Source organism: Neophocaena asiaeorientalis, unplaced genomic scaffold, assembly GCF_003031525.2.
Source record: "Neophocaena asiaeorientalis asiaeorientalis breed wild unplaced genomic scaffold, Neophocaena_asiaeorientalis_V1.1 scaffold430, whole genome shotgun sequence".
NCBI lineage: Eukaryota > Metazoa > Chordata > Mammalia > Artiodactyla > Phocoenidae > Neophocaena > Neophocaena asiaeorientalis.
In genome coordinates, this window is record NW_020173691.1 from 2,633,384 (window position 1) to 2,661,343 (window position 27,960).

Genomic DNA, 27,960 nt, shown 5'->3' on the forward strand with positions numbered 1-27,960 from the left:
CATAAGTTACTTAGAAATAATTCTCCTGGATATTGCTTGTTAAACTTTGTTAAGCAGGACCAATGCAGTATTTAATCCAGGGCTAACCGGTTCCAACTACTTAGGCAAAATTAATTCCCCCTGACCCATGAATTATGAGGTTTTTCACTGTGGCTGATTGGAGCAGGCACCACTTCTGTATGCAGTTTGATGATTGTTCCAATTTTTCAGGTGGTTCTTTCATTGGCTTCATGCAGTTTTCTCACACGCATGCACCAATCTCTGCATATCTCTGGGGTTTTGGTACAGCTCTCTCCCCTCCAGACTTTAGCTGTCTTGGTCTCCCTGGTCTCTCAGCTCTGACTCCTTAATGAGGAGCTTCCACTGCATTTCCCCTCCATATGCCACTGCCCAGAAATTCTCCTGAGGCAGACAGCTGGGTCAGTCCCCGGGTTCATGTGTTTCCTCTTAGGGATCACTGTCCTCCATTGACTGACACACAATGTCCTGAAAACATTTCATCAAAATGAAAACACTGTATGAATCTGTTGTTTCATATATTTTTGTCTTTTTCTTCTTTTAGGTGGAAGGATAACTCTAGTACTTGTTATCCATGTTAGATGAAAGTGGAAGTCTTCATACGCAAGCTGCAAACCTGAATCATATGCCAGGAAGCTCTTTGTGCCACCCACTCCTCCCTTTTATAGTCCATATCCTACTCATGCTATCTTGTTGATGCATCTTTTGAAAGGTCTCTCAAATATATGCTCCTTTTGATCCTGTGTTAACCACCTCTATCTAGACTATTTCATACATGCTTTATTGCTAATAGTCTCTGAAAAGATCTTCCTGACTCTATCTAGCCTTCAGTCATCCCACAAATTTCTATTACAGATTTTTTTTTTTTTTACTGCTGTTTTCCCAGAACCTAGAATCTGATGTATATTGGTACTTGACAAAATTGCTGAATTAATGAATCGCTCTTCTTTTACAACCAATTTATTAGGTATTTCCTGGGCTTTGAAAGCCCTAACTACTCCCCTCTGACCACAGGTCAAGTCCAAGCTGAGGCTGCCAATCAATGCTTTACATAATCGTCTATCCATCAACTTAGGTGAACCCTGTCAACTCCCTAGAACAAGTGATTCATTTCTCACATGTGTCTTACAGCCATCATTAACTTCAAACCTTTTCTCACATGTTCCTTCCATTCTGCCCCTTGAATTTTAACCATCCTCAAATTCCTTCCTTTCTCATGTTCACACAGCACTCGCCCCCTCTGAATTCTTATAGCATCTATTCTTTGTGATTGAGCACTTTCACTGTCTCCTATTTGAGTGCGTGTTTTTTTGCCTTGTGCATGTTTAAATTTTGTCTTCCCAAATGGACCAAATTTTGGAGAAGTAGGAACCCTCTTTTACAATTCCTTTATATACCTTAAGGCACCTCAATAGGTATTTTAAAAATGAAGGCGGAGATCTTGATTAACTGACACATGCTGTAAATCACTCATTTATAGTGAATTTATGTCTCACTCATCACATGCCATTTTGTGGTGCATATTGTGAAATGGTACCATTGGTGAAAATCACCTCACAATAAGGTCTTTTGGGTTTTAAATCAAGGCCTATCTTACTGGGTCAAGATTCTAGAGTGTATTTCAGCTTATTATTTACCAAATTTTTATTTATCAAATTAAATACTGTGCCCAAGTCTCTACAAAATAATTTAATATTAGGGATGTTATAGCAAATCATACTTAAACAGCAATGAAGGAAATCCTGATATCACATAGCCAGTGAACATAAACTGGTATTTATTTATGCAAACATACTATAAAATTCCTCTAAATCTTCAAAAAAAAAGTTATGTCGCCATATAAAATGGGAAAATCTAAAGTGAATATTAAGATTTCATTTTTAGTGCATAAAAAATATTGAAGTAAAATTCCTTGCCCACAAACACAGAAGAGTTAACCAGAGTGAGAAAATGCAAAAGAACATCAGTTTTTTGCCTTGGAAAAGGCATGTCTATTTTTTAAAAAGTGTTTTAATTGATAGGAACTCCAATAAAAAAGACTAAATTTTTCTCGTCATAATGACATCTTGGAAACCTACACAGCTTTCCCATCAACTAAATTTAGCACACACAAAATAAACTCCCCATACAGAATACTTTTGCCCTAGAAAACAGGTAATTCACATTCTGATAAAGAGCAAAAGACAAGTGCTTTATTATGAGAACCGTTCAAGTAAAATTTCAGTGTGCACCAGTGAAGGTGAATGAAGATTTGCGTCAATTGTTCTGAATGAACACTAGGTTAAAAAGGGGCTACACAGTTGTTGGGTTTTTTTTTTTTCCAAACACCATCCTTTGCTAAGGCAAAAATACACTTCATTTTAGAACAGAACTTTACAGAAGAAAGCTACATCACAGTACAGTACAGATCACCCTAGTCTGGAAGCCATCATGGAATGGCACATCACCTACGCTTAGAGCTTTCTAACGTAGGCTAGAATTACAGTATTTAATCACAGCTTTATTTTCCTTTAAACTGATAAAATTGGAATACACTTTCTATTTCTCAGGAGTGTGAAGATGGGGCCCATATGCTGATATTACAGTAATTACAACATTAAATAACATTGCACAGTCAACCTCCAAGGCTAATTCAGTAGAAAATAACAAGTATTAAAAGGTACCTTTACTAGTGGTTTTACATCGCATGTATCACTAATTATGAAAGAAAAGTAGGCAAATGCCAATTACAAAGCTGCACATTATAGGCACAATGATGTGGAATAAATACAAGAAATCTGGCAAAATATTAAAAACAAACAGGTCACATGGGAACCAACTGAACAACCACATAAGCGTAAATCAATAATACACTGCTATAAATAGCATGTTTTGCTCGGAATGACAGATATGTGCCGGGGGTGGGTGAAGAGGCTGGGAGGCGCATGAGGCAAATGCTCCCAAGGCCAGTTAATTCCTGAGGTGGCATTATTTCTTAACTGATGCATTGATCAACACTGTAAAGATGAGTTTGTGCTATGAAACAGTCCCAATATTATTGTACTTCCACAATTAATGCTGTGGGATTTGGAAGGGAGCAAACCTAAGTGACATTTTACATTGTAATAGCCAGATGAAGTATTGATTCTTTTAAATTTTGCTGCTACAATTAGCAGTGGGCCAGAAAATACTTTAAAGTTCAAAAGAAATTTGATGTAGGTTTAACTTCCTCCCCAGTACTTCTTAGTTAGCTCAAGGCAAAGCTATTACTATTTTCACGTACTTTATTTTAAAAACGCTAAGTGCCAACACTGTAAACATTTTGTATCTTCTCAACTAAACCTTGTCTGATAACAAGGATAAGAGCAAAGATAAGCAGGAGTAGTTCTGTGTATAATAAAGCTGATCTATTTATCAGCTTCTGGTTTAAATTTAAATATGATTTAAAAATAATTTTAAAAAGTCCATGCTATAATTGTAAAGACTATTTCTGTGCACTTTTAATTCTGGACACAACTCTCAATTTTTAAAATTGCATGATGGAGGTAAGAATTTAAAAAACCCACCAGAATGTAAATAACAGAGAGAACATTTTCAACTCAAAGCATCAAACGTACATTTACGTGCAGAAATCTAGACAACTATACAGGTTTTTCAGCAATCATCTGTTTTATTATACAACTCTATAAACAGAAAATGAACAGAAATACACAATATACTTACCTGTACATGTGAACCTACTTTTTTAGCTACACATATTTATTATGGTTCATACTGACTTTAATTTTACAGTTCATAACTATGTATAACCTTATTGCAGTAAGGGCAAAATCTACATGGGGAGATTCACAGGCCGATCACATTAAGCATTGCCAGTACATTCAAAAACTGTACCTCATATATGGATGTATCTTCCCTGATCCTGTATAAATTTGAGTTTCTTTACAGCTTAAGCTCATTTGCTATTTTAGATGCAATGTTCTTAAAGGCAATAGAAGTCCCGGATATTCGCTTGAAGCGCACCCCATTGAGGGACAGCCGTGGCAACTTGCAGACCTCCATCTCCCACTGCACAAGGCTATCCTGCCTGGCATCTCCATGGACACAGAAAAGCAAAAACCTCTCTTTTTGTTCATAATCACAGTTATTTGCGTCTAACACTTTCCGGATTTCTCTCATCATGTCACTGGGGTCCATTGAACTAGTGGTCTTCATACTCCACGTGAACCGCAAAGAACGTGGCTTGGAATCTTTACCCTCGTCCTTGTCTCTTTCTTTTGGTTCCCCTGTTGTACTTCTGGAATAAGAGGACAGAGGGGGAAAAAAATGAAAACAAAAATTCCATTCAGCAAAGAAATCAAAACACACATAAAATCTAAGTGGTCATAAACCAGTGCTTAATAAAACTACCCAGTTTGCAGACTACCTTCAAGCAGATACAAAGATTTGTACCATCTTGCTGTTACAAAAACCAGACTCCAGGACGCCATCTGTTTTGACTTTTATTAATATCTTCCATTTAAAATAGCACATTTTCTTAAATATATTTGTTTGTGGGAAATAAGTTTGCATCCCAAAGTAAAAAATTTAGTACTTTTCCTCCATATTTCTCCGTTTAAGTTGGAAAATGCAGATCCTCCATTTTCTGTACATTTACACAAAATGGATACCACTAGCATGCTGCTTATAAATACACATTTTTGAAATACAATGAAACATTTCCTTTCTTTTTTACCTTTTTTGGGGAGGAGAAGGACTGGGGACAAGGAGAGCAGTAACGGCTACAGAGGGATTACTTGTACCTGATGATGCTGTGGAAGAACGTGGTACTGCAATGGGGTGAAGACGTCAGGCCACACCACACGCAGGAGTGTAGACATCAGTTCTAATGATTTCAACGTTTTGCTAAAGATATCCTTAAAACAGTCTACAAGGCTCCACATGACCTAAACTCCAACTCCCACCCCCAACCCTTCATCTATTATTTTCCTCCTTGCTCATGACCATCAAGACACACTGGCCTCCATGCCATTCTCCGAACACACAGGGTATGCTCTTGCCTTATGGCTGTAACACAGGCTGTTCCCTCTGCCACGAATGCTTTTCCCTCACATAGATGCATGACTAACTCCCTTACTTCTTTCAAGTTTCTGCTCACTTTCTCCATGTGGTCTACCCTAACTACCCTACTGCACCCCCAGCTCCTACACTGGCATGGCCAACCTCCTCACCCTGCTATTTTTTCCTCTATAGTACTTATCACATTCTTACATAGTATTTAATTCATTTATTTATTATGTTTATTATTTATTGTCTGTCTCCACCGCTAGATTGCAAAGGCCAGGAGGGTAAGGAGTTCTGTCTGTTTCGTTCACTGATACATCTCAGACATTTAGAACTGTGCTAGGCAAACAGGAGATGATTAACACATATTTGTTAAATGAATGAACCTTATTGGATTTTCCTTATTGTAGGTCTCCCATAAATAATACAGTATCAGAAAACCTACTTCAAATAATCCAAGAAAGGTACAATTCATAGATTACTTATGATTCAGAAGATGCTGTAATTAAATTTGTTGAGCAATTATCCACAGATGTTACAATTTTAACTTGTTAATCTATCTCACTTACATGTGATTTAAAGCAAAATATGATGTACTTTGAAAGTTTATATTCTACTATATAAATATTTTGTATCTGTTTATAGATTTTATATCACTACCATATAAAGTATATTCACGTATACATTTATATGTATCAATTTTTATGTATACATTTACATATGCTTTCCTCCTCATTCCTAGATATCTGGGCTGACAGAGCTCTGCCAACTATGCAAGCCTGAGAAAAGCAGGAAAGGAGTAAGTACAGAAAATAAATTTCCAAAGTATGGAGAGTATGTATCTCAGTGGCTTCTCTATTATTCTCTTTTTTGCTCACTGAATCTAAGCCATGGCATCACAGGCCTCTGGGTGTGCAGATCCAACCAGTATCATTCGCTGGGACCACATGTACAATGCGGGCCATGGAATCGGCCTGCTAGGGTGGGGATGCACCCACGACATCACTTGATTGAACACTCATTTTCAAAACAGAACCGATGGCTAGGAAATGTAAATTACTTTCATAGAGCTAATGAGTTGGAAAGCGAAGACTAGAAATCAGATGTTTTATTCCAAGTATAGTTTTCCTTCCATTCCATCAAGGAAACCTGGTGACCTTAAGACAACAGGCACATGCAAGATATTTTTCTACCTGTATCTCAAAGGCATCAGCACTGGTAACGTTAACTGTAGAAAGTGCCTGGAAACACTGACACCAATAGTAACAACTAACATTTACTGAGTACTTACTAGGTACCAGGAACTGTTCTAAGTGCCTAACATGTATTATTTACCCCTCACAACAACCCTAGGAGGCAGTCAGAATGAGGACGCATGGGCACAAAGAGTTAAAGTAACTTTCTTAAAGGTATACAGCGAGGTAAGTGGTACAACACAGCCAACGCCCACGCGGTCTGCTATTCACCACCGTGCCCAACAATCCCTCTGAAAGGACAGAACCTCACTGTAACTGGTTTGGTCCTCCCGATGCTCCTTACTGCTTCTTCATCTGTAAAATGGATACTTTTCACTTGGTTGTTATGAGGATTAAATGACCAGCCAGTACCTTATAGGTAGTAGGTATCAAATACGTTTGCTCAAAAGCAAAACAGACAAACAGACAAAAAAACCAAAAAGCAAAATTCAACCATGACCAAACAAAAGAGACACGTAGTCACATCAAAAAGATAAATGCATGCAGATTAACTGCAACATCAGCAGCGACTTGTGACCCTACACACGATTAAATGTCTCAGAAGAAAATCTAGTAGAAAGACAGGATGAGATGCAAGAAGGGGGCTCAAGACTAAGTGACTAAGTGAGGGAGGAGTTGAAAACGAGAGTCCTGCATGTTTACTCAATAGGCAGAAGGACATTAAAAATATCTGTCCTGCCTCTCCTTGCCTCCCTACTATGGTGATTCAGGTACCTAACTCAAAAAGAAATATTTCAACTACTATGACTAAACATATATACAGCAACAGTTCGTAAAATAAAAAGACTACATAGGAATGCTCGCTAAGGTCTTTCCATAGCTCATTGTGTTTTATGTTTCAAATAATTTTAAAAAGGATAAATTAAACTGAGGCTTGTGTTTAGCTGGTCAAATATAATTCCTGAGTGAAGCTGGGCCTCTGTCCTACTGAGGAACTGCTTGTTAAGGTTCTGAGACTTATACTGGACCCCTTAATGCTGGTGTACACTCGAAATAATTGAATGCCTTCGTTTCTTAAATTTCCCATTTATAAATACGAACACAAGGACTAACATGTCACTAATGTGGGCCCCAGACCAGCGGCATCAGTGCCCCTCCCTGACAATCACAAACCCTGGGGGTGGGGCTCAGCCACCTGCTTCCTCAAGCCCTCCGCCTGATTCTGAATGTGCTCAAGTTTGAGACCCACTGCCAGAACGAATACACAACCAGTATTAAATGTCAAGTAACCCATAAAGTACGGCAGGGTGAGAGTTTTGAAATGTGGTCCACCAATGAAGAGTGCCCTAAAATATATGAATAATATCACATCTTCCTATGTATTTGGTAACCTCCGTGTTCTGCATTATTTGACTGAGACTAATTTTTTTTTTTTTTTTGCTGCGCCGCGAGGCATGCGGGGTCTTAGCTCCCCAACCAGGGATCGAACCCGTGTCCCCTATGGTGGAAGTGCAGAGTCTTAACCACTGGACTGCCAGGGAAGTCCCAAGACTGATTTTATTTACATCATTTTAGTGAGAAAAGGATCAGTACATTTTAATCTATTAATTCTTCTGCTAAGACATGTCTTTTAAAGGACAGAAAGGCTATAAAGCATACAATTCAAAATAATGTTTAGAAAATACAAACTTAAAGTTAATACACTTAATAAATGCTAGGCAACATTAGGAAAACCCATACCAATATAAAATTTTAAATACACATACTATCTAGTTATTAGTTCTATCCATGTTTATTAAGCGCTGTAAGTATTTCAAAAGTACGTCTTCACACACAGGGACCTATAGCAGCGAAGTATTAATAGTGGCTCCTCACCTTGAAGTGTCGGCTCTGCCACTGGCTTCGCCTTCACTTGGATCCCTCAAAACAAAGTGAAGGTTGAGATTTAATGATAAAAGTGAAAAAAATACCAAGAAAACCTACATCTAAAATGATTTTAAAATAAACTTGTTAAGCAAACTTCTAGCATGACAGATTTCTATGACTAGTCAGTCTAATACCATTTCTTATGTTTTTCATCACAACCACACTTGACTACCATTTATTGAGCGTCTACTGGGTATACTGTCATAGAGGAGATGCTAGGTGATGGTTTAGGATTTTTATGTGATATTCCAATTCCCAGCCACGATTTTAAAGTCATAATTTACCTCTTGGTTTAGCTTAGGTCAATCTAAAGTCAAAACTATTTAATAATTATCAACAGCAAGATTTAACTTCATAATGGTTATTAAACATAGTTTGAGTAGTCGCTCAATTTAGAAAAATATAAATTAATCTTGCAGTTAGAAATAAAGCTCAACACATAAGTATTTCTAAAAATAAATACTAGTTTTTAAATATGCAAGTAACTTATTTCAGAAGTTATGCTAATGATTCATGCACATGATAAAGTATTATAGCAAACCTAACAGCCTATCCAAGCAGGTGAGTCTAAAGACATGAATTCAAACTTAAACAGAAACATTGATCTTACCTGGACATCCACCTGTGAAGTAAAACCAGGAAAACTCCACTAATTGTTCTTTTGTTGAATGTAATTAGTATTTTTGAAGTCTGCCAAAATTTTAACTGTCATTTTCAAAGGTAATTAAGTATCTAACATAGGAGTATCAAGTTATAAACCAGTTTAAATAGATTAAGAGAAGGCTGGTGATAGCAAAATACTATTAAATAGCTGGAAAAGTCACCAACTTAAACCCTTAAGTCCACATTTTCTTAATGTTTTAACCATTCCAGTAACATTTATATTGTTTACGTAAAATAAATGCAACAGGAATAAAATCAGTGCCACCTTCCTCATTCCCCAAATTAAGAAAATCCAGCAGTACAATAAGCTCTAAAACTTCAACTCATGGTTAAAAATATGAATGCCTTATACGCTTCTCAGGGTCTTTAACTATAGGGCTTTCTTGACAAAAATATTATGTAAAAACCATTTTCCTATCTGAATTAAAAAGGATAATAAGATGTATTCTCACATTCAAATGGGGTTTCTTAAATTTCTATTTTTAATAACTAGCATTTTCATTGGGAAATATAATAAAAGTTCAAAGCCATCTACATAAATCTATTTTTATTATAGCACACTGAAATAAACGAAACATTTTTTGAGCAGGCTCAAAGTGAAATGTATATTTTGAGTTACATGTAGATGTACTGAAGGGCAGTCCACCAGCTGGGCAAGAAAGATAATAATGCTGTTGGTTCCTGCTGCTAAGATAAAATTCCTTTAGCAGGAAGGGACATACGTCTCACTGGACTTTTCTGTCCTATTTATACTTTGCCTTATGAATCACTGCTAGCAGACTGCTGCCCAAGTGTAAGCATTAGGAATGAAACACCCCTTAGACCCTACTTCCCTTGCTGTTAATTGTGGAAATAGCAACTGACTCGTCACATCGTTTCCCATACCCTGTTCCTGCCTTCCTGGATGCCACTAGGAACACTGACTGGAAGAATTTCTGCTATTTGGCAATGGTTTCAAATAGTCCAGTTAAGTCAGCTCCAAGCAGCCATGGTGGGAAGCATCTAGGGATACAGAACGTGCCGCTGGCTGTAACAGCAGATGCAGTGAAGCATGGTTCTCCAATATTTAAAACTTAAAGGAAAGCCAAATATCTTATATATAATCAGCTGAACCAATCAGGTTACTCCCTATGTAAGAACTATGGTTAAAAAATCATAAGGTTTGATCCAATCTCCTGTTTGTACAGTAGGTATATAGCACTGATCCAAAGCATATCATTCTAAATGCTATTTAAAAGACTTTGGAAATAGTATGTCTACATCCTCCCTTGACAGATTAGTCTAGTGTAAATCACTTTCCTAATTAGAAAGTTCTTTCTTAAAACCAGAAAACAACTCTCTCATGTAGCCATTCTGGTGTCCAGCTTCTTACTGGCCAAGGAGAACTACTAGCTGGTTTCTTCTTTGTGATAATGGTTTTCAAATACATGGACGATTAACTCTGGACTATTCTTTATCCTTCTTTTCTTAAAGCTTAATAACCCAAATTCCTTTACTTTTTTCCCCTATAAAATCCTATTTTCTTCATCTTTTAAAGCCTTCAGTGGCACGTTGGGGACTTAGCTGGTCCCCGAGTCTGGAGGCGTCTTGGCCCCCGCACTGTGCTCAGAGCCAGCCCTGACCCCCAGCACCCCGGGTGTCGGTGCGGGTCCCACGGGGGCGTCACCGTGCGGCCCCATTTCTTCAGGCTTTAGGCAGAGTGAAGTGAGGAAGGCAAAGGGAACAGAGAGAAAGGCCGGCCTTGAACCCAGGATGGAATTAAGAAGACAAGACCAGTGGGAAGGACTAAGAAGACAAGACCAGTGGGAAGGACGATAACCTGGCAGCTGAGTTGAGAGTGTTAAATAATAAGGCACTGAGAGGTCCTCTAGCTTATCTCCAAGCCTCCAGCCCCCGAAAGCTCAACTCGCCGCAAATGCAGACAGATCAGCTGCCCGTCCCGTCTGCCAGCTGCTAAAGAGCTCAGCAGGTTCATCCCCGGGACGGAAACCCATGCCTGCTTGTCTTCCTGCATTAAGTCGTCAGGGGGGTATTAGATGGCGTCATCTTGAGCCACAAAATGCTACCCTTACTTATGCACTGCTGCGAACGCAAACATACTTGTAAAGCCAAACCTGTTCGCAGGGTGACAAGTGGCCTTGGAGAAGAACTGAGCATTTTTTCTCTTCTCTCACCAAATCCAGAATTAATTAAAATATGTTAAAAATCAAGACATTAAAAAACCGTATCTAATTTCTGACAACAGCAAACAACCTCCGCCCTCCCTCCTTTCCCTACCAAGCACCGCCCCCCCCGCCCCGCCCCAGCCAAAACCCTCTACTGGATGACACTGTTCAAAGTGTGATAAGGGCATGGTGGAACCTTAGAAACTTCCACGCTAGCTCCCCTCACAGGCTGGGTCTGAACACTCCTATTCCCTCAACCTTGTTCTCTCTTTCAGGACCTGCCTCCTTCAGAGCACTTATCAGAATGTATTACAAGCTTATCTGTTTACTTTTTAAACTGTCTTCCATACTACTCGTCTGCTCAGTAGATGAATGTTTACTGAGTGCCAGAGTACGCGTCAGAGGGAGCACCTACTGCTCGGCAGGAGATTCAGCACAAAACAAAGCCAGCCAACGAGCCAACTGCAAACCCCTGTTCTCACGGAGCACGTCTCCTCGGCAGAGATGGACAAGGAACAACTACGTAAAGCAAACATACTATCTCAGGTCGTGTTAAGTGCTATAGAGAAAACATAAAGCAGGAAAAGGGAATGTTGGGAGGGGGAGGGGATGATTTTCAACGTGGGGTTGAGGAAGGCCTCGCTGAGGAAGTGACAGTCCCGCAAAGACCTGAAGGAGGTGTAGAAGCCAGCCACGCGGGTATCAGTGGAGTATGAAATCCTGAACAAGCATGCCTGGTGTGCCCAAGGACAGTCAGGTGCCCTCTGGGGCTGGTGGGGAACCAGCAAGGGAAAGAGTGGGAGAAGATGAGGTCAGAGCAGGAACGGGTGGCCAGACTATGGAGACCACTGGCAGGCTCTGAACTGCATTCTGAGTGAGATGAAAAGCAAGCTAAGGATTTTTTGCGGTATGCAGGCCTCCCACTGTTGTGGCCTCTCCCGTTGCGGAGCACAGGCTCCGGACTCGCAGGCTCAGCGGCCATGGCTCATGGGCCCAGCCGCTCCGCGGCATGTGGGATCTTCCCGGACCGGGGCACGAACCCATGTCCCCTGCATCGGCAGTCGGACTCTCAACCACTGCGCCACCAGGGAAGCCCCAAGCTGAGGAGTTTAAATTGAGGACTTACATTGTTGTGAACAGAACAGGAGGACAAGGGCAGAAGCTAGGGGACCTGTGAGGATGTGGAATATCAACAGTGGTTTAGACCGTGAAGGCAGTGGTAGGAGTGCTGGAAGCAGCTAAATCCTGGAACTGTCGTGAAGGCAGAGCCAACACAACCGCTCGTGGAACTGACATGTGGTAGGAAGAAAGGAGGAGTGAAGGATAATCCAGGCTCAGGGTCTGAGCAACCAGAAGGATGGTGTCACCGTCACCTAAAATGATGAAGGAGAGGGGACAGTTTGAGGAAGAGAAGCGGGAGCTGAAATCTGGACAGGTTCTGTTTGAGAGTCTATTACACAATGAGGTGGAGAGGCAGAGCAGAATACTGGATACGGGAGTCTGCCCTTCCGAGGAGCGGCCTGGGCTAAAGATCTACATTGGGATTGTTAACACATGATGGAGTTTCATGTCATGGGCCTGAGTGAGATCACCAAGAGAGTGAGGATAACCAGAGAAGAGATTGTGTCCAAAGACCATGCCCTGGGGTAGGCTGGCATTTAGAGGTCAGGGGGAAGGGCAAAGAGACCTGAAAGAACCAGCAAAGGAGCCTGAGAAGGGATAGGGAGTCCGAGAGGGTGGAAGCCAAGTAAGGAAAAGGTTTCAGTTTGTGGAGTGTCGTGAGACCATCAGCGACTCGCAGGAATGGAGAAGCTGCTGGGCAGAGGGCCTGGCACGTAGTAGGTCTTCACATTTGTTGCATGCCTACATGGCAATCTTCTTGTCTGGTGTTCCTTACTACGTTCCCTCTAGAATCTAAATTTTTATTGCAAAGTAAAGAGCAATATTTTGCACAATGCTTAATGTACAGTTAGTAATCAAGCATTAAACTCAAAACCTGTTTTTCTTCACCTTAAGATTAATCGTGGATTAACCAGGAGAAAGTACCGGGTTTTAAAAATGGATTTAAACTGTCAGCTAAATTCCAACTACTGATAACCTAACTACTACCCTGCTGACGGCCAGCCAGCACTCCTGTCCCACTGTCACGCTGACCCTGCAGGGGAGCTTTCAGGTCTTTCTCTGTCGATGTGTCATGGTAACTGCCCAAGCGGTACAAAATCTCAGACTGATACGGTTAGAAACGGACGTTGCATGGGGCTATGTTTAAAGTAATAAATTCAGCTGTGTGATCTTGGGCAAACTGATCCATGAACAGAGTCTATAAACAGCTCCAAGAAAAGGTGAGAGGCTAAGGACACTGCTTCTCTTTGCCACACGCGCTATCTGAAATCCTAGGAACACTAAAAACATTGAAAATTAAGTACTGAAGGACTATTTTTGCTGCAGGTACAAAACTTTCTTACCCATAACTTATTTCCTGAAACAACTACCTGCTATGGAGCCTGAGCTTCCCTCCCGAGTCAGGAACCCCACAGTGCCTTGCCTGCACTTTCCTTTCTGTTCACGTTCATTGTATATCGTGGCTGGTGGTGTCCAGTCTGATCCTTTTGGGGCTGTCCGAATCTTGAGGGCACAGATGCTGCCTCTTTATCTTTGAATCCTGTGCAGCATCTGGCACAGGGCTTGGTTCATACGGGACTTTCATGGGCTTTTAGTAGGACCTGACAGCACACCAAACTTACAGCAACCTGTACTGTGTTCAGCAACGTGTATCATCAATGTGTGTGACCCACTTACGCTTACTTTTTAGAAAAGGGTACAATTTCATTATTCTACTGGATTAGGTTACTACACTTGCATTCATTTTGTGTTTACCGTGTTCTGATGTTAGGATTTTATGATGTTAAATTACATAAGTAATCTCTGTGATTCCAATACGTAGGCTTTTTATAAGGAAGAATAAAAGGTAAACGAGATAAATATATATATATATATAAAATTAGTAAGCAATTGAAGAGTATTCTTAAGAAATACTATTTGAAGGATAAAGGTAAAGCCATATTTAATTCCTTTTTCTAAATCAAGGTTTTTGAGTAGGGGATACTGTTTGTTCGAACACACATTTTCGATGTCAAGTTTTGCTCTTTCCACTCTATTCTATAGTATTCTTAAATTCTCATTTTGTTCTTTTGCTTTTCTTTCTTTTCCTTAAGGGAACAGACTTTATGTCTTCCTTGATCTTTTTCTTCCAACTTCTGTAAAAGAGCACGTCTAATGAAATGTCATAAAACCATTTTGGAAAATCACTGTAGAGACTGAAGAAAACAACGAATCTTCTTTAATTCCTAGAGGACAGAAAACACCACAATATGTTGGTACTGACCTGCGGACGAATTTGGACGTTATTTTGCTTATTATACCAGTTGACGTGCCCCTCCTGGCGTGTGCAAATGCCCCCGTTTCATGCGAGGGGGAAGCGGGCGGCCCGTTGTAGGCAGCGCCGCGGCGCTCGCGGAGCTGCTCCCCATGGAAGGTGCTGCGGCTGGAGCTGCCCCGGGGGAAGCGGGTTCGGTCAGGGGTGGTGGTGCTGATACTGTGAGCAGACGGGGAAGCAGCGGGCGCGCGCTGGGCTGTACTGCTGGGACACATTGAGATGTATCTCTCAGAATACTGGCAGAGAAAGGTTTCACTCACGCTAAAAACCAGAAGAAAACTGCCATGGCTACTTTTATTCGGCCCTATTCTATTCTTTCCCGTTACAGATGTGATGCATGGGTTGACTGTAATTACTGTTATCGCCAGAGACGGATGACATTTCAGATTCAAACTAAATGCCTTTTATAAAAATTTAGTTACTAACAATTAAGAAATTACTGAAACGGGGATACAAAGATAAACACTCTTCAGTAGCAGGAATGCCAGACAAGGGGCACTGCATGCCAATTTTTTTTTTTTAAACTATTCTCTTAAACCATTCGGCAATGTAGAACACAGATTTTACTGTTTATCAAAAAGCCTTTGAATTGAAGGCTCATTTCCTATTTATAATTTCGGCCTCGGTGATAGCAAACGCTACAGGACACCACCATCGTGATTAACAAATCTAACTATCAAACATTTTCCTGAATTTGAGAAATCTCAACATACAGAAATACCAGAAAAATAGTCATTTAACTTTATAAGTGAAAGGGCTCTTCAAGATCATCTGTTTCGTCACTGACAGGAAAACTAAAAGTTCTTCTTGAGAACAAGTGACTGGCCAGAGCCGAGAAGATTAACGAGGTCTCAACCCCTAGTCTCGTGGGGCTTTGTTTGTTTGTTTTTAAGCCATAAAAACTCAATTTAACTGAATGCTAAATTTGGCAACAACCCTTTACTTTATGGAGAGATTTAAAACAAAATCCTGGAAGAAAATTCCTCCAGAAAATGATTTAAATTGTAAGCAACATTTCTGATAACTGCTAGGGGATGTAGTAAGTTTATGTTACAATTCAACTTTACCTCTGCCACAAACAGTGAATCTTCGAAAAGCTCGTAATGTGATGGCTATCTTGTATTTTTGTATGGTGCAACATTTTTTAAAACTCTTTTTAATGACAAACAAAATGAGATGCAACCAGCATGTTACCCGGGTCTGTAAGCTTCAGAGCTGTCTTTAATGGTCGGCAGTGTGACTTTAATAGGATGACCAGAAGCGGACATGGACTTCTGGTGGCGGGGTCGTGCTGAGGGGACAGCGGAAGCCACGGCAGAGCCTGCAGAGGATATGCTGCTCGCGGACATCTCCGTGAGGCTTTCAACATAAGACAGTCGAGAAGACCGTGGAATGTAAAAAAAGAAGAAAAACTGCAGTTTACTAAAATTTAAGAACTAGATTTTTAAAAGTCTAAATTGACTAATACCTTTCATGACTGAAACTTAGAAATCAACATTAGCGTTATTATTACTGACTAACAACAATATTCTTGTCAAAAGTGTACAGGGTGAATTTACCACCACCTTCCATGGAAAAGATCTCACACACTCTTGTTCTATATATGTGAATCTGAAAAGTATGACATTATTTTTATGGATAAAATGATTATAATTAGAGACAGTTTTCACTTTCCAGCAATCACAGTTGGGTGTGACGTGTTGCTGTGGTTCACTGTCCGCTCTTCAGTAAGAATTCATAATCGTAGCAAAAACCCTATCTCTGGAAACATCATCAAAACACTTTTAGTTCATATCTTTAATCAATAGGTTAAACTGATGTAGACTAAAGGAGCTAGAGATTAGGATTTAGTACAGGAGAAAGAGTAAGTTAGAAATCAATTCCCAACAACCTTTCTAGCCTAAAGGATCTTAGGTCCAAGGAGGATTCATTTACCTTTCTATGCCTTATAATAACATTTACTTTAAATGCCTATTAACTGAGAGGAAACAAGTGTAAGAGTGGTCTGTCAAGTTTGCTGAAATGACTATGGATGGAACTAGATGGGATTTTATTAGAAAAGACTCTCCCTGTCCTTTTGCCATATACTGATGAGCAGTCCTTAACTCACGATGAAAAGAACTTAGATTTTTTACATAATAAAATATGTATCATTATTTAAAATAAAACCCTTCGAGAACTGTATGGTTCTCAAAGATCAGCTGAGATGGCCACATTTCTTTAGAGGAAGGAAAACAAAGCCTTCACTCTTTGGATATAATGATGACTTGATGGGGGGTGGGTGGGAAGGAAGAAGGTAAGAAGGAAGCAGCAAGGGTATAAAAGAGTAAGATTCAAATAATGAAGATCAGATTAGGATGCTATGATAGGTTTTGCTACAGGGAATTATTTACTATCGTATTTTACTCAGAAAAATCACAGGTGAAGACATTTATCTCCTGTTTTCCCTCAACATTTTTTCATTGCTCCATTCTGGTACACATGAGGAGGTGCCTTAGTAAGAATGGTTGGTTGCGATCTAACTAGCTGTTTTGTGTTTCCTTTCCTCTTGACCCATTCAGCTACAGGAGTTTTACCCAGAGCACTAATGCAAAGCAATGACAAAGGTAGCCCTGCCTGTCACTGTGACAGTTACCTGCTGTCTTTTCCATTCTGCAATGCTGTGTATCGATCTGTGGTTCTTTCACAGACGTATGTATTCCTTCTTGCCATGCTACCTCCAGGATACACATTGTTCTTTAAGAAGTAAAAAAAACACATTAAAATATTCTAACTGTATTTGTGGAAAATCAGAGAAGTGAATTTAAGCTTCAAATAACTGAAAAACATCTGTGGTAGAATTTTAATTTATTTATCAGAATCTTATATTAACAAATTCTATCTCCCACCCCTCTCCCTCGTAGGAATAAAAGGCAAAGCATAGCAAGCATCGCACAGTTTTCTTAGTTTACTGTCCTACAGCAGTGGTGAACAGTTGTTTGGGAAAAGCTGGGTTTTATTCATGCCTTTGTAAGCTGGTGATAGGGAGAAGGCCAGGACAGTGGCACAGGCAGCTTGAGGGGACTATGCACGAGAGACACCCCACCCTATCATTACAAACAGGAAACCTGGGGCCCTGAAGATGGAAGGCCACCTGGAAGCCTGTGGGTGAACCTTCTGCACCTGCTTGGGAAAACCCCACAGCCACTGGTGATGTTAAGAGACCAAAGCTCCAGGGTCACAGGCAGGCCCAGCTGAGGACACCAACACTGTGTGCAGTGCCACCCTGGGAATACTTCCTCTTTTCAGCTACACAGATATACAGTGTGTTTTTTTTAACTAATAAATCCCTAATTTTTGAACATTTAATTATTTCCTACTTTGCTCCTATAGATTACTGAGGAGGTTTAACTGGAGATTAAAAATTTAGAGGAGAGGACTTCCCTGGTGGTGCAGTGGTTAAGAATCCACCTTTCAATGCAGGGGACACGGGTTCGAGCCCTGGTTCGGGAAGATCCCACATGCCACAGAACAACTAAGCCCGTGCACCACAACTACTGAGCCTGCGCTCTAGAGCCCGTGAACCACAACTACTGAGCCTGTGTGCCACAATTACTGAAGCCCATGCGCCTAGAGCCTGTGCTCCGCAACTAGAGAAGCCACCACAATGAGGAGCCCACACACCACAACGAAGAGTAGCCCCCGCTCGCTGCAACTAGAGAAAGCCCGCGCGCAGCAACAAAGACCCAGTGCAGCCAAAAATGAATGAACGAATGAATGAATGAATTTATTTTTTAAAAATTTAGAGGAAAAATCCTGTAAATAAATAACAGAAAATAGGGGAAAATCCTGGAAAAGTATAAAACCACCAAGATATTACTAGAAGTCTGTAAAATTATCCCATGGGCACCAAATGTAGCAATATAAGAATATTCACTTTTGATAATTTCACTGTTTTGGCTGAACTGTCACATGAATAACCTAATTTTGAACAAATTCCTTGTCAGATCATGCTACCATACATCCTTTAGAGACCTCTAAAACGTTTCTGGCTGTCTTCAGTAACACTACTTTCCTTCTCAAAGTGTGACGGGTGAACAGTTTCTCCTTCAAAACTGTGCCTTCCAGGTTTCTGATCCTCACAAGCTGCCTCCCTGGCCTTGTCCCTTTGATGGCAGTGATGCTAATACTAAGTGGCTAAGAGAAGAATTTCTCTACCAGAATCTTTTAGCTTATGTTTAAAAAAAAAAAAGATAAGTAAGTGTGGCATAGTTCGTTTAAATTTAAACCAATGCCTTAGTTTCTATGCCTTTTTAAAATTTACATATGCTTTGAATACCCACTTTGCGCGTGATCACTAATGATTCTGAGGAAGCTACTGTGTCAGTGTGTAACAGGAGAATATAAATATGGGGAAACAACAGTGAACAATGCAAGGCAGCATATAGCTACGAGCTAAATAACGTGGTCCAGCAATCAGAAAGGCCAACAAGATCACTTTGGAGCGTTCAGTCCTAGGAGGCTCCATCCAGGAGGCAGGACTCGAAATGATCTATAGAAATGGGATTTTCATAATGTGCAGGGGGAACTTTAAGCAAGAGCACTGCATAAAGACGGGTGGAAACAGCTGAGAATATTCATGGGAAAATATGACCAAGTTGAGTTGAATGACAGGTAATCTAGCAGAGTAGCAGGAAATAGGGGATGGAATTCTTTCTTTCTGTTATATGGGGTGATGACACTCTGGAAACTGTCCTCTAGTTGATGTTTAGGTAAGAGGAAATGATGACTTGTCTAAAAAACTACTTATAAAAAATGTATTAAATCTATTATAGTTAAATCATTTCCAAACAGACCAGCTGGAATGTAAGTGGCTGTATCCGTTCATCCTTAAAGCGGTTATACACATCTGTTTCATAGACCAGAAGGTGATGATCAAATCACATATTTTTTTTTAAAATATGGTTTCCATTAACTGTGTAAGACAATGGGTATTGGGGAGTTTAACCCATTTACAATTAAGGTTATGCTGGGCTTCCTGGTACCTTATTTCATGTTTCTATTTAAAGTGTCTTTATGTTTTCTCTCTCCTTTCCTACTTTCCATAAGCTAAATCAATTCCTTTTCTTCTGTTGGTTTAAAAGTTATACATTTTAGTTTTGTCCTTATATTTCTTGCCCTTAAGTTCCTGAATTTATTTTTGCTTATCACTACAGTTGTCCCTCAGTATCCGCTGGGGATTGGCTCCAGGACCCCCTGTGGATTCCAAGATCTATGGAGGCTCAAGTCCCTTATACAAAGTGGCTGAGTATAGTTGGCCCTCCGTATCCACAGGTCCCGTGTCTTCAGGTTCAACCAAACACGGATGGACAGTGAGAGCCAACTGTACCGATTTCTTACCCTTACCCCTACCTTCCCTTCCAAGGCATATGCTTTTTCCTTTAATTTCTATCCCTATCCTCACTTCCTGGATATTATTCAGAATTTTGGTTCTGAATTTTCATTGTTTTTTTTCTTTTTTGCATATGTTACCACATACACACTTTAATAAGTTAGTTGATTGCTTTCAATTCCCATACATTTTACAGCAAAACTCGACATACCTTTCTCTTACTATAAGAGTACTTCCTCAAACAGTACAGTGTTTTCAAATGGGTCACTGTATCACAAGAGTTGAGGTACTTTATTCATAAGAATATGCTTATTGTACCTTTATGTTTAAATGACAGTTTGGTTGGGTATAAAATTCTGTGTTCAATGTGCTTTTCTTTTGACACTTTAAATATATATATATTTTTTTATCCATTTATCTTCCTGCATCCATCTTACTGTTGAGAAATCAGATGTCAGCCTGCATCTTGCTCCTTTTAAGGTCACCTGCTGTCTCATTCCGGGACCTTTGAAGTTTTTCCTCTTTGCTTTTGGTATCCATATATCCCACTTTAATGAGCCCAGGAGTAGGTTTTCCTTCTTGCTTCTGTTTTCCCTTTTGAGGCCTTTTAATATGAAGTTTTCCATCTTTTTAAATTATTATTTCTTCTTCAAATATTTTCTCCCTTTCATTTTGCCCCTTTTCCTTTCTATACTCCTATTTCCTAAACGTCACTAATTCTACTTCTATCCTTTGTATATCTTAGTTTTCTTTTATATTTTCTCTTTATTCTCTGCTGCTGTCTTATAGGGGGACGTCTCAATCTATCTTCCAGCTCCCATTATATAATTTCTATAGTTTGCTGTTTTAAGTGGATAATGGGAGCTAGCTCTATAAAGTAATTATTGTTGTAGTCTGCCTTCATTCAACAGTTTATTTGTAAACATAAAATTAAATGCACCAATATACTATCAAGTAAATATTACAAACATGAAAACTGAGGCAGGAAAGTTTAATGTACTGTTTTGTGGTAAGGTTAAATGTTATCTTAAGAATTCACAGTTTTTGTTCTTAAATTGCATTTATTAGAAGCTTGGCCCCCTTTGCACGTTCTTTAAGTGTATGATTCACTTTAATATTTTTAAACTTGAAAAGAAAAGATAAAATTTTTAAAAATCTTTAAACAAAAAAATTCTGACAACAAATAACTACAGCATATTGCAATTTGCCAGAATATTTACTCACACTTGGAATAGTTGAAGACTTTTTCCTTTCTGGCCCTACAAGAGGGCTTGTAGTCATCTCACTTTTTGAACCAACTGTTGTGCTGCCAAGTTTACGAGCCACGTCTTTGTCCCACTCCTCTTTCTGCTCACTTTCCACGCTGTTAGCCTGAGGCCTTTTGGTATATGATACGGCAGGGGGAATGGATGGACCAGCTGTAATTTTTTAAAAAGCATAATTAGCTGAAAAGCAACTGACATATTTTCTTCTAACGAACAAAAACTCTATCAAAAATATCTTTATTTGCATACTTTACGCTCTGAACGAAGATTAAACTGTTTGATTACAAAAATTAGGTCGGCCCCTGAAAACAGGATTATATTTATCATTCAATAATATAAAGCTGTGATAACCGGGAATGATACAAGAACATAAACATGTGAACTGTATGATGCTTAACAAAAAATGCAAGTCTGGGCAGACTCAGTCTGTCTTTCCACATATCTGACTTTCCCCCACCATGATCACTAAAGCGTCGTTGCTTCTGATTTGCTGAGATGCTCCGCTGGACCTTCAGGTGAGCAGGGGACTGCAGAGTGCTGTTGTTTAAGTCACTGTTGGGCCGTGACCTCTGACACAAGTTTCCACTGGATAATGATTCACCACCTTCAAACTATAAGAAGAAAGACCACCAACATTTTAAAATTAAAAAAAGTTCATAGAAACCATATGCACGCTTGATTTTTCTAATTTATTCCAAGTCGCACATGGAGTAATCAGAACTAAGAAAATTTAAAAGTTTGGATACAGAACTGCAAGTTGGCAAACAGGAAGGGAGAGAACTGGATACAACATCGTTTCACAAGTACATGTCATCTTCTGTTATCTTGTACAAATGGCTTTGGGTCCTTCTGGGTCCAAATAATAGCTACCAATTATTGAATGGTTATTATATACTAGCCGCCATGCTGAACTTTTTATATATGTTACTTTGTTTAATCATTACAACAAACCTATGATCTATTAACCTGTACTTTTTAGATGGAAAAACTGAGGTTAAGAGATTCAAGAGACATCTTTGGGATTCGAATTCAGGTACAGTTGAGATTCAAACTTAGGATGAAATCTAAAATTTCAACTTCATACACACACACACACACACACACACACACACACAAACACACACACATTTTTTGTTTTGTTTTGCTTTCTCCACCACATTTACAGAACAAAATTTGGTTTATTGACTCTGATCAAGAAATTGCATCTGCTTAGAGCTAAGCATGGTGTACTGGGGATTGATACACTTTCCCTCTCTCTGTAACAAAGAAGTATTTTGTTGCCAGCAACCTTCTGACTGAATCACTGGCATTCTAATGGGAAATCGAAATTCATATGTAAAGTTGCTAACGATAAAGAGCAGAGAAATACTGATGATGAAAATTTTAATAGATAACAGCTAACACAGAGCACATAGTAGTGTGGCAGGAGCTGTTCTGAGGACTTGAGAAGTATTAATTCCTTTAAACCCTCTCAGTGACCCTAAGAGATAGGTACTATTGTCATCCTCATTTTATAGATCAGGAAACTGAGGCACAGAGAATTAATTAATTAAATTGCCTAAGTCACACAGCTAGTTAGTGGCTGTGCTGGGGTGGGGGAGGGGTGGGAATTCAAACCCAGTGACCCTGGTTCCAAAGTTCAGGCTCTTACTACTTATAGTAGCTTCATTCATTTATAGTCAATGCAATTCAAACTTCATTTTAATTCATGCACGGGCTGGGTTGTATGCTTATAAAATTAGTGTGTCCTTTATACTTAAATTAATAGGAAGATTAAAGATCTCAGGAGTGAAATCTAAAATCTAGGTAGAGATAGTTCAAAGACTTTAGAGATAACCATTTGTACTATTTCCCACTTCTTAAAATTCTCTTGGCTTGGCTTCTTTGACGCCACTTCCCTAGCTATTAGCATCTCTACTGAAGATCCCTCTCCTCCGCTATAGTAGTACCTACCTGGTAGGGTCACTGAGAGGATTAGATGAATTAATACTTGTAAAGTCCTTAAAACAGTTCCTGGCACATTACTGTGTGGCCCTCCGATGACGAATCCCAAATCTGTTCATGCTATTCAACTCATTCCCTTCAGATCCAGATCTTTATATCCAAATGTCTACTGAACAGCTCCAACCAACAGGAATCTCAAATTCAACCACCCGGAACTGAACAAACCTCCCATCTTCCCACTAAGGTTCACTCTTTTCCTATCTTGGCAAACACATCTTACAAAACCAGTCACCTATGCTAGAAATCTGAGAGTCTCTTATCCTTCATTTCCAACAGGTTATCAAATACTGTTAATTCAACCTCTTACATGTCTTGGCCTGTTGTGGGTGCCTGTCCCCTTATGTCCCTGAGTATCCTGTACATCCCCCTAATCAGAGCATGTTCCACACTGTACCACACTGTGGACCGATTCTCTCCCCTCTAGACTGACGGCTCCTTGAGAGCAGAGACCTTCCAACCTTTCTATTCCAGTACTTAGCATAGTTTCTGGTACAGAGTAGGTTCAATAAATGTCAGCTGAATGTACCGATTCACTAATAGTTACTATCTAATTATAAATAATTTCATCCTACTCTACAAAATGCCTCCCACAGATGTCTAATTTTCAACCAACTGTCAAAGCTCTGGGCTGTTCTTGACTCTCGATTTATACCTTTATATTTTGCTGTCCCAAAGGATCATCAAAGGTTCAATCACAATTGGCAGAGAGTGACTCCCTTGCTCTCTCTCCCTATTATAGACCTCGACTGGCCTTGAGAATTTCCAACTGAATGTATCAAAACACTTGACACTCTACAAGGCAAAATATATCACCAAAAAACCTTTTCCTGGGTTCCCACCTATACATTTTGTTTTCAACGCTGTCACCTCCTTTTGTTTCAGTTGCTGTCTTTTTCTGCCCACCCAAAATAACCGTGTTACCTCTGGCAGGGCTGTTGCACTTGGGCTGCCAGAGCCATTCTCAAAGACGTGACTGTGAACAGGGCCTCTCAGAGGTAAGCAAGGCACTATGCCTGCTCTTTCAAAACAGAATCTCTCAGTATTCGGAAATAAGGTGAGTTCACAACTCAGCAATTTGAATTTTGACTTCTGATAAATAAGAATGTTAGGGTCTTTGTATTATTTTTGATACAACCTAAAATATATTTGCCAACATTATATCTATACTTAGCTGTGACTTAGCTCAAGAAATATTTCACATTAATCTGAAAAGGTGAAAAACTTACTTCAGGTGGTTTTCTACCTAGAAGAATATAAGTAGCCATGACTTCATCATATTTCTGATTTATTAAGGCATCATTTATCTCATCTCGGGCAAAACCCATGGTGACCATGATGTCTAGAAATAAAAAACAACAAAATTCAAATTTTCTGAAAATGGGTTTATTTTAGTAAAGAAACCAACAAAAATGGGCAAGTTTGCCCACATCGGATATGAAAACTAAATTCTGAACGTTTAAAGTGTAACTTTAATTATAAAACTTCTGGATTACTAATATACAGACACTGTGTAGTTACAGATACTGTACATCCCCAATTTTTCATGCAGAAATTATCTGCACTGGGGGTTAATATATTCACAGGCTACTCCATTTCTCATTCCCCAGCACATCCTTGAGCTGAGTTCCTTTATCCAGCTCCACGTAGCATCTGTCTCTCTGTGACACACACAGAACACCTTCTCTCTCTCTCGACACACCCTCAGCCACTCATGGAGTGGCTTCTCTCATCTCTTAACAATTTCTGCTTTACTCTTTGGAAGGCTTGAATCCCACAGTTCTTTCTGATCAGATTCCTAACACCCTACAATGCCCCTCCTCAGCCATTCTGCCTTCAAGCCAGACAGGAGATGACTCAACTGTGAGTTGCTGATGGCTCTGGGAATGAAGAGAGGGAACCGGTTGGGAGTAGAGCACTTGACTGGGTGTGGGAGGATGGACCCTGCTGAGATAGTGGGAAACAAAGGGGGAGCCAAAGTGTTCCTCCCTCTAACTCAGGGCCTCTAGGTTTTTGGTTAAAATACATGCTATGTTTTGCTGATATTTATCAGTCTGATCAGTGCTGATTCTTAAATCAGTCATTCCTCCCGTTAGGAATTGCTGAAAGAAAAGAATGAGGTTTATCTACATTATCTTAATTTTTATATTACTGTTGCCAACAACTGGTTTAGGTTATAATATATGAGAACAAAATAAGGAACTTGAATTTTGCAATGTTTAGTGTATATCTGGAGAAAGAAAAGATGATAAAGCAAGTATTTTTCAAATAAAAACTGCTTCCCATTTACATTTTAAACACGGTTTTGGTAGACTAAAGGACTCTCACGTTTAGCCTAGGGACCACCCCTCTCACAGTACTTAAATACTTACCTATTATTTTTGCATCATTGAAATCTGGTTCAGGCTCAGCATATGGCTTTAGTTCTTCTTCTTCATGACCAACATTCATCCATCGATCTTTCATTATTTGCTAGGAAATAAACTCTACATTATGTTTGGCCAATCAGAACATTCAACCACTTATGTTAGCTCTCTTTTAGTAAATGTGAAACTTATTGGTTCAGTCAACAAGAATCGTGACGTTTTCAAACTAAAGTTACTGTTTCTAGCTTGATTAGCAGGTCAACAGGAGGTGTAAGATTTTGGGACATACTTATAGGTCTTACGACAACTCTAACCATCACCCCACACACACCAAATGAACTGATTCAAAATATACTGCCTGCTGTCTATGCTCCTCTAAAAGGAATATTTTCACATTTGAAAAATTTAACATAAAAGCCCACTGATTTTAACCTCTGCTTCATTTTTACATTTGAGATTAATGAAGAGATTTTTTTTTTCCTGGTCTTCCACCAAATATATACCTGTAATTTTGAAATCATCACTTACTAAAACATTAGGAAAGAAGAGATCATGGGAAATGGAAATCAGAGTCAGTAATGACAATATAGCTCAGAGAATATGGGAAGAGAGAACAATCAAGATTTAAGCCTGGAATTAGGAATCAGTAAGAATCAGGGTGAAAACAGACGTTGGTGTGCATTACCAGAGTCCAATTTAAGCTGAGACTGTGAAACAACGGTCAATCCGGGGCTGTTAAAAGGCAACCCAGAGGGGGCAGCCCATGGAATGAGGAAACTACTGGCAAACCATATATCAGATAAGGGGTTAATATCCAGAATCTATAAAGAACTCCTACAACTCAGTAACAAAAAACTGCCCAATTAAAAAAATGGGCAAAGAACTTGAATAGATATTTCTCCAAAGAATATATACAAATAGCCAACAAGCATATAAGATGCTCAACATCACCAATCATCAGGAAAATCAAAACCACAATGAGATATCACTTTGTATCTGTCAGGATGGCCAGTGTTGAAAAAAACAAAAATAACAAGTGTTGGTGAGAATGTGAAGAAACTGGAACCCTTGTGCGCTGTTGATGTGACTGTAAAATGGCACTGCTGCTGTGGTAAACAGTATGGAGGTTCCTCAATAAGCTAAAAATGGAACTATTATATGATTCAGCAACCCCACTTCTGGGTACCTATCCAAAAGAACGGGAAACAGGATCCTGAGGAGATATTTCATACCCATGTTCACTGCAGTGTTATTCAAAATAGCCAAGATGCAGAAACAATCTAAATGTCTGATGGATAGCCCCATACTTACTTCTTATAACCACTTTGAGCAATGGTAATTTAGGTACATTATCCAACTAATTTAAATAAAAGTAGACTCACTACAAATTAAAAAAATAACAATGCTATCACCAAGTCTTTAGTGATCATTCATCAATAAAGTAAAAGTGAGGCTTCCCTGGTGGCGCAGTGGTTGAGAGTCCGCCTGCCGATGCAGGGGACACGGGTTCGTGCCCCGGTCCGGGAGGATCCCACATGCTGCGGAGCGGCTGGGCCCGTGAGCCATGGCTGCTGAGCCTGCGCGTCCGGAGCCTGTGCTCCGCAACGGGAGAGGCCACAACAGTGAGAGGCCCGCGTACCGGGGAAAAAATAATCATAATAAAAATAAATAAATAAAGTAAAAGTGTCAGGGAGGGTGCACATCAGGAGAAAATAAATTTTGCAAAGCAGAGCTGTAAATTCCTGCCACATGATTTTCCAAAATATCAAAGTCCTTCCTGTGCCTCATCTGCCTCCTCCCAAATAGTATGTCTGGCAGAAGCCTAGACAGTAATCAGGCAGCAGCATCTGCAGGAGGAAAATCCTGTTGCTGGCAGAGTTTCCTAGCTTGTGTGGTGAATGCATAAAAATCCTCAAAGAATATGATGAACCACTTGGGACAGCTACACAGTACAGCCAGCCCTCCGTGTCTGTGGGTTTAGCATCCTCCGATTCAACCAACGATAGACAGAAACTATTCAGAAAAAAAAAAATTCCAGAAAGTCCCAAAAAGCAAAACTTGAATTCGTGACATACCAGCAACAATTTACACAGCACTTACACTGTCTTAGGTGTCATAATAATCTACAGATGACTTAAAGTATATGGGAGGATGTGCACAGGTTATATGCAAATGCTACACACCGTTTTATAGACGGGACTTGAACATCCACGGAGGTTCCTGGAACCAATCCCTGTAATCCAGCCCATCTAGTCCTTGACAACTTTACTCACGTCCGCAGCTGGACTGCACAAATATGTGGAGGTGGCAGCTCAGATAGTGCTTAAAAATGGAAGTCTTGAAAAACGTTTAAAACAAATCGATAACATAACACGACATTATAACTTAACTACACTTTGATAAAATAAATTAAAAAAAGAACAACCAAATCTATAACAAACCCCACCTCTCCACACAAACACATCAGTACACACAAAGGGATCTAACTGTCCTTTTATCAACACATTACA

The 27,960-nt window shown here is 39.6% G+C and overlaps 1 protein-coding gene across 2 annotated transcripts in view; it reads right to left on the bottom strand.

The window, feature by feature from the left end:
- Window positions 1-2,190: 2,190 nt before the first annotated feature.
- The window catches only part of MARK1 (microtubule affinity regulating kinase 1), a 140,932-nt gene continuing 115,162 nt past the window's right edge, over window positions 2,191-27,960 (bottom strand). Inside the window, exons 10-18 of one of the 2 annotated variants that reach the window (XM_024750489.1) lie at window positions 25,457-25,556; window positions 24,314-24,426; window positions 21,541-21,694; window positions 21,043-21,236; window positions 17,083-17,183; window positions 15,642-15,806; window positions 14,397-14,648; window positions 8,133-8,177; window positions 2,191-4,294 (exon numbers count right to left, since the gene is read on the bottom strand). In XM_024750489.1, the coding sequence (XP_024606257.1) occupies window positions 3,940-4,294; window positions 8,133-8,177; window positions 14,397-14,648; window positions 15,642-15,806; window positions 17,083-17,183; window positions 21,043-21,236; window positions 21,541-21,694; window positions 24,314-24,426; window positions 25,457-25,556 (1,479 nt within the window). In that variant the 3' untranslated portion in view covers window positions 2,191-3,939. The remainder of the gene's footprint in view (window positions 4,295-8,132; window positions 8,178-14,396; window positions 14,649-15,641; window positions 15,807-17,082; window positions 17,184-21,042; window positions 21,237-21,540; window positions 21,695-24,313; window positions 24,427-25,456; window positions 25,557-27,960) is intronic. The other variant, XM_024750490.1, reaches the window with a different exon arrangement.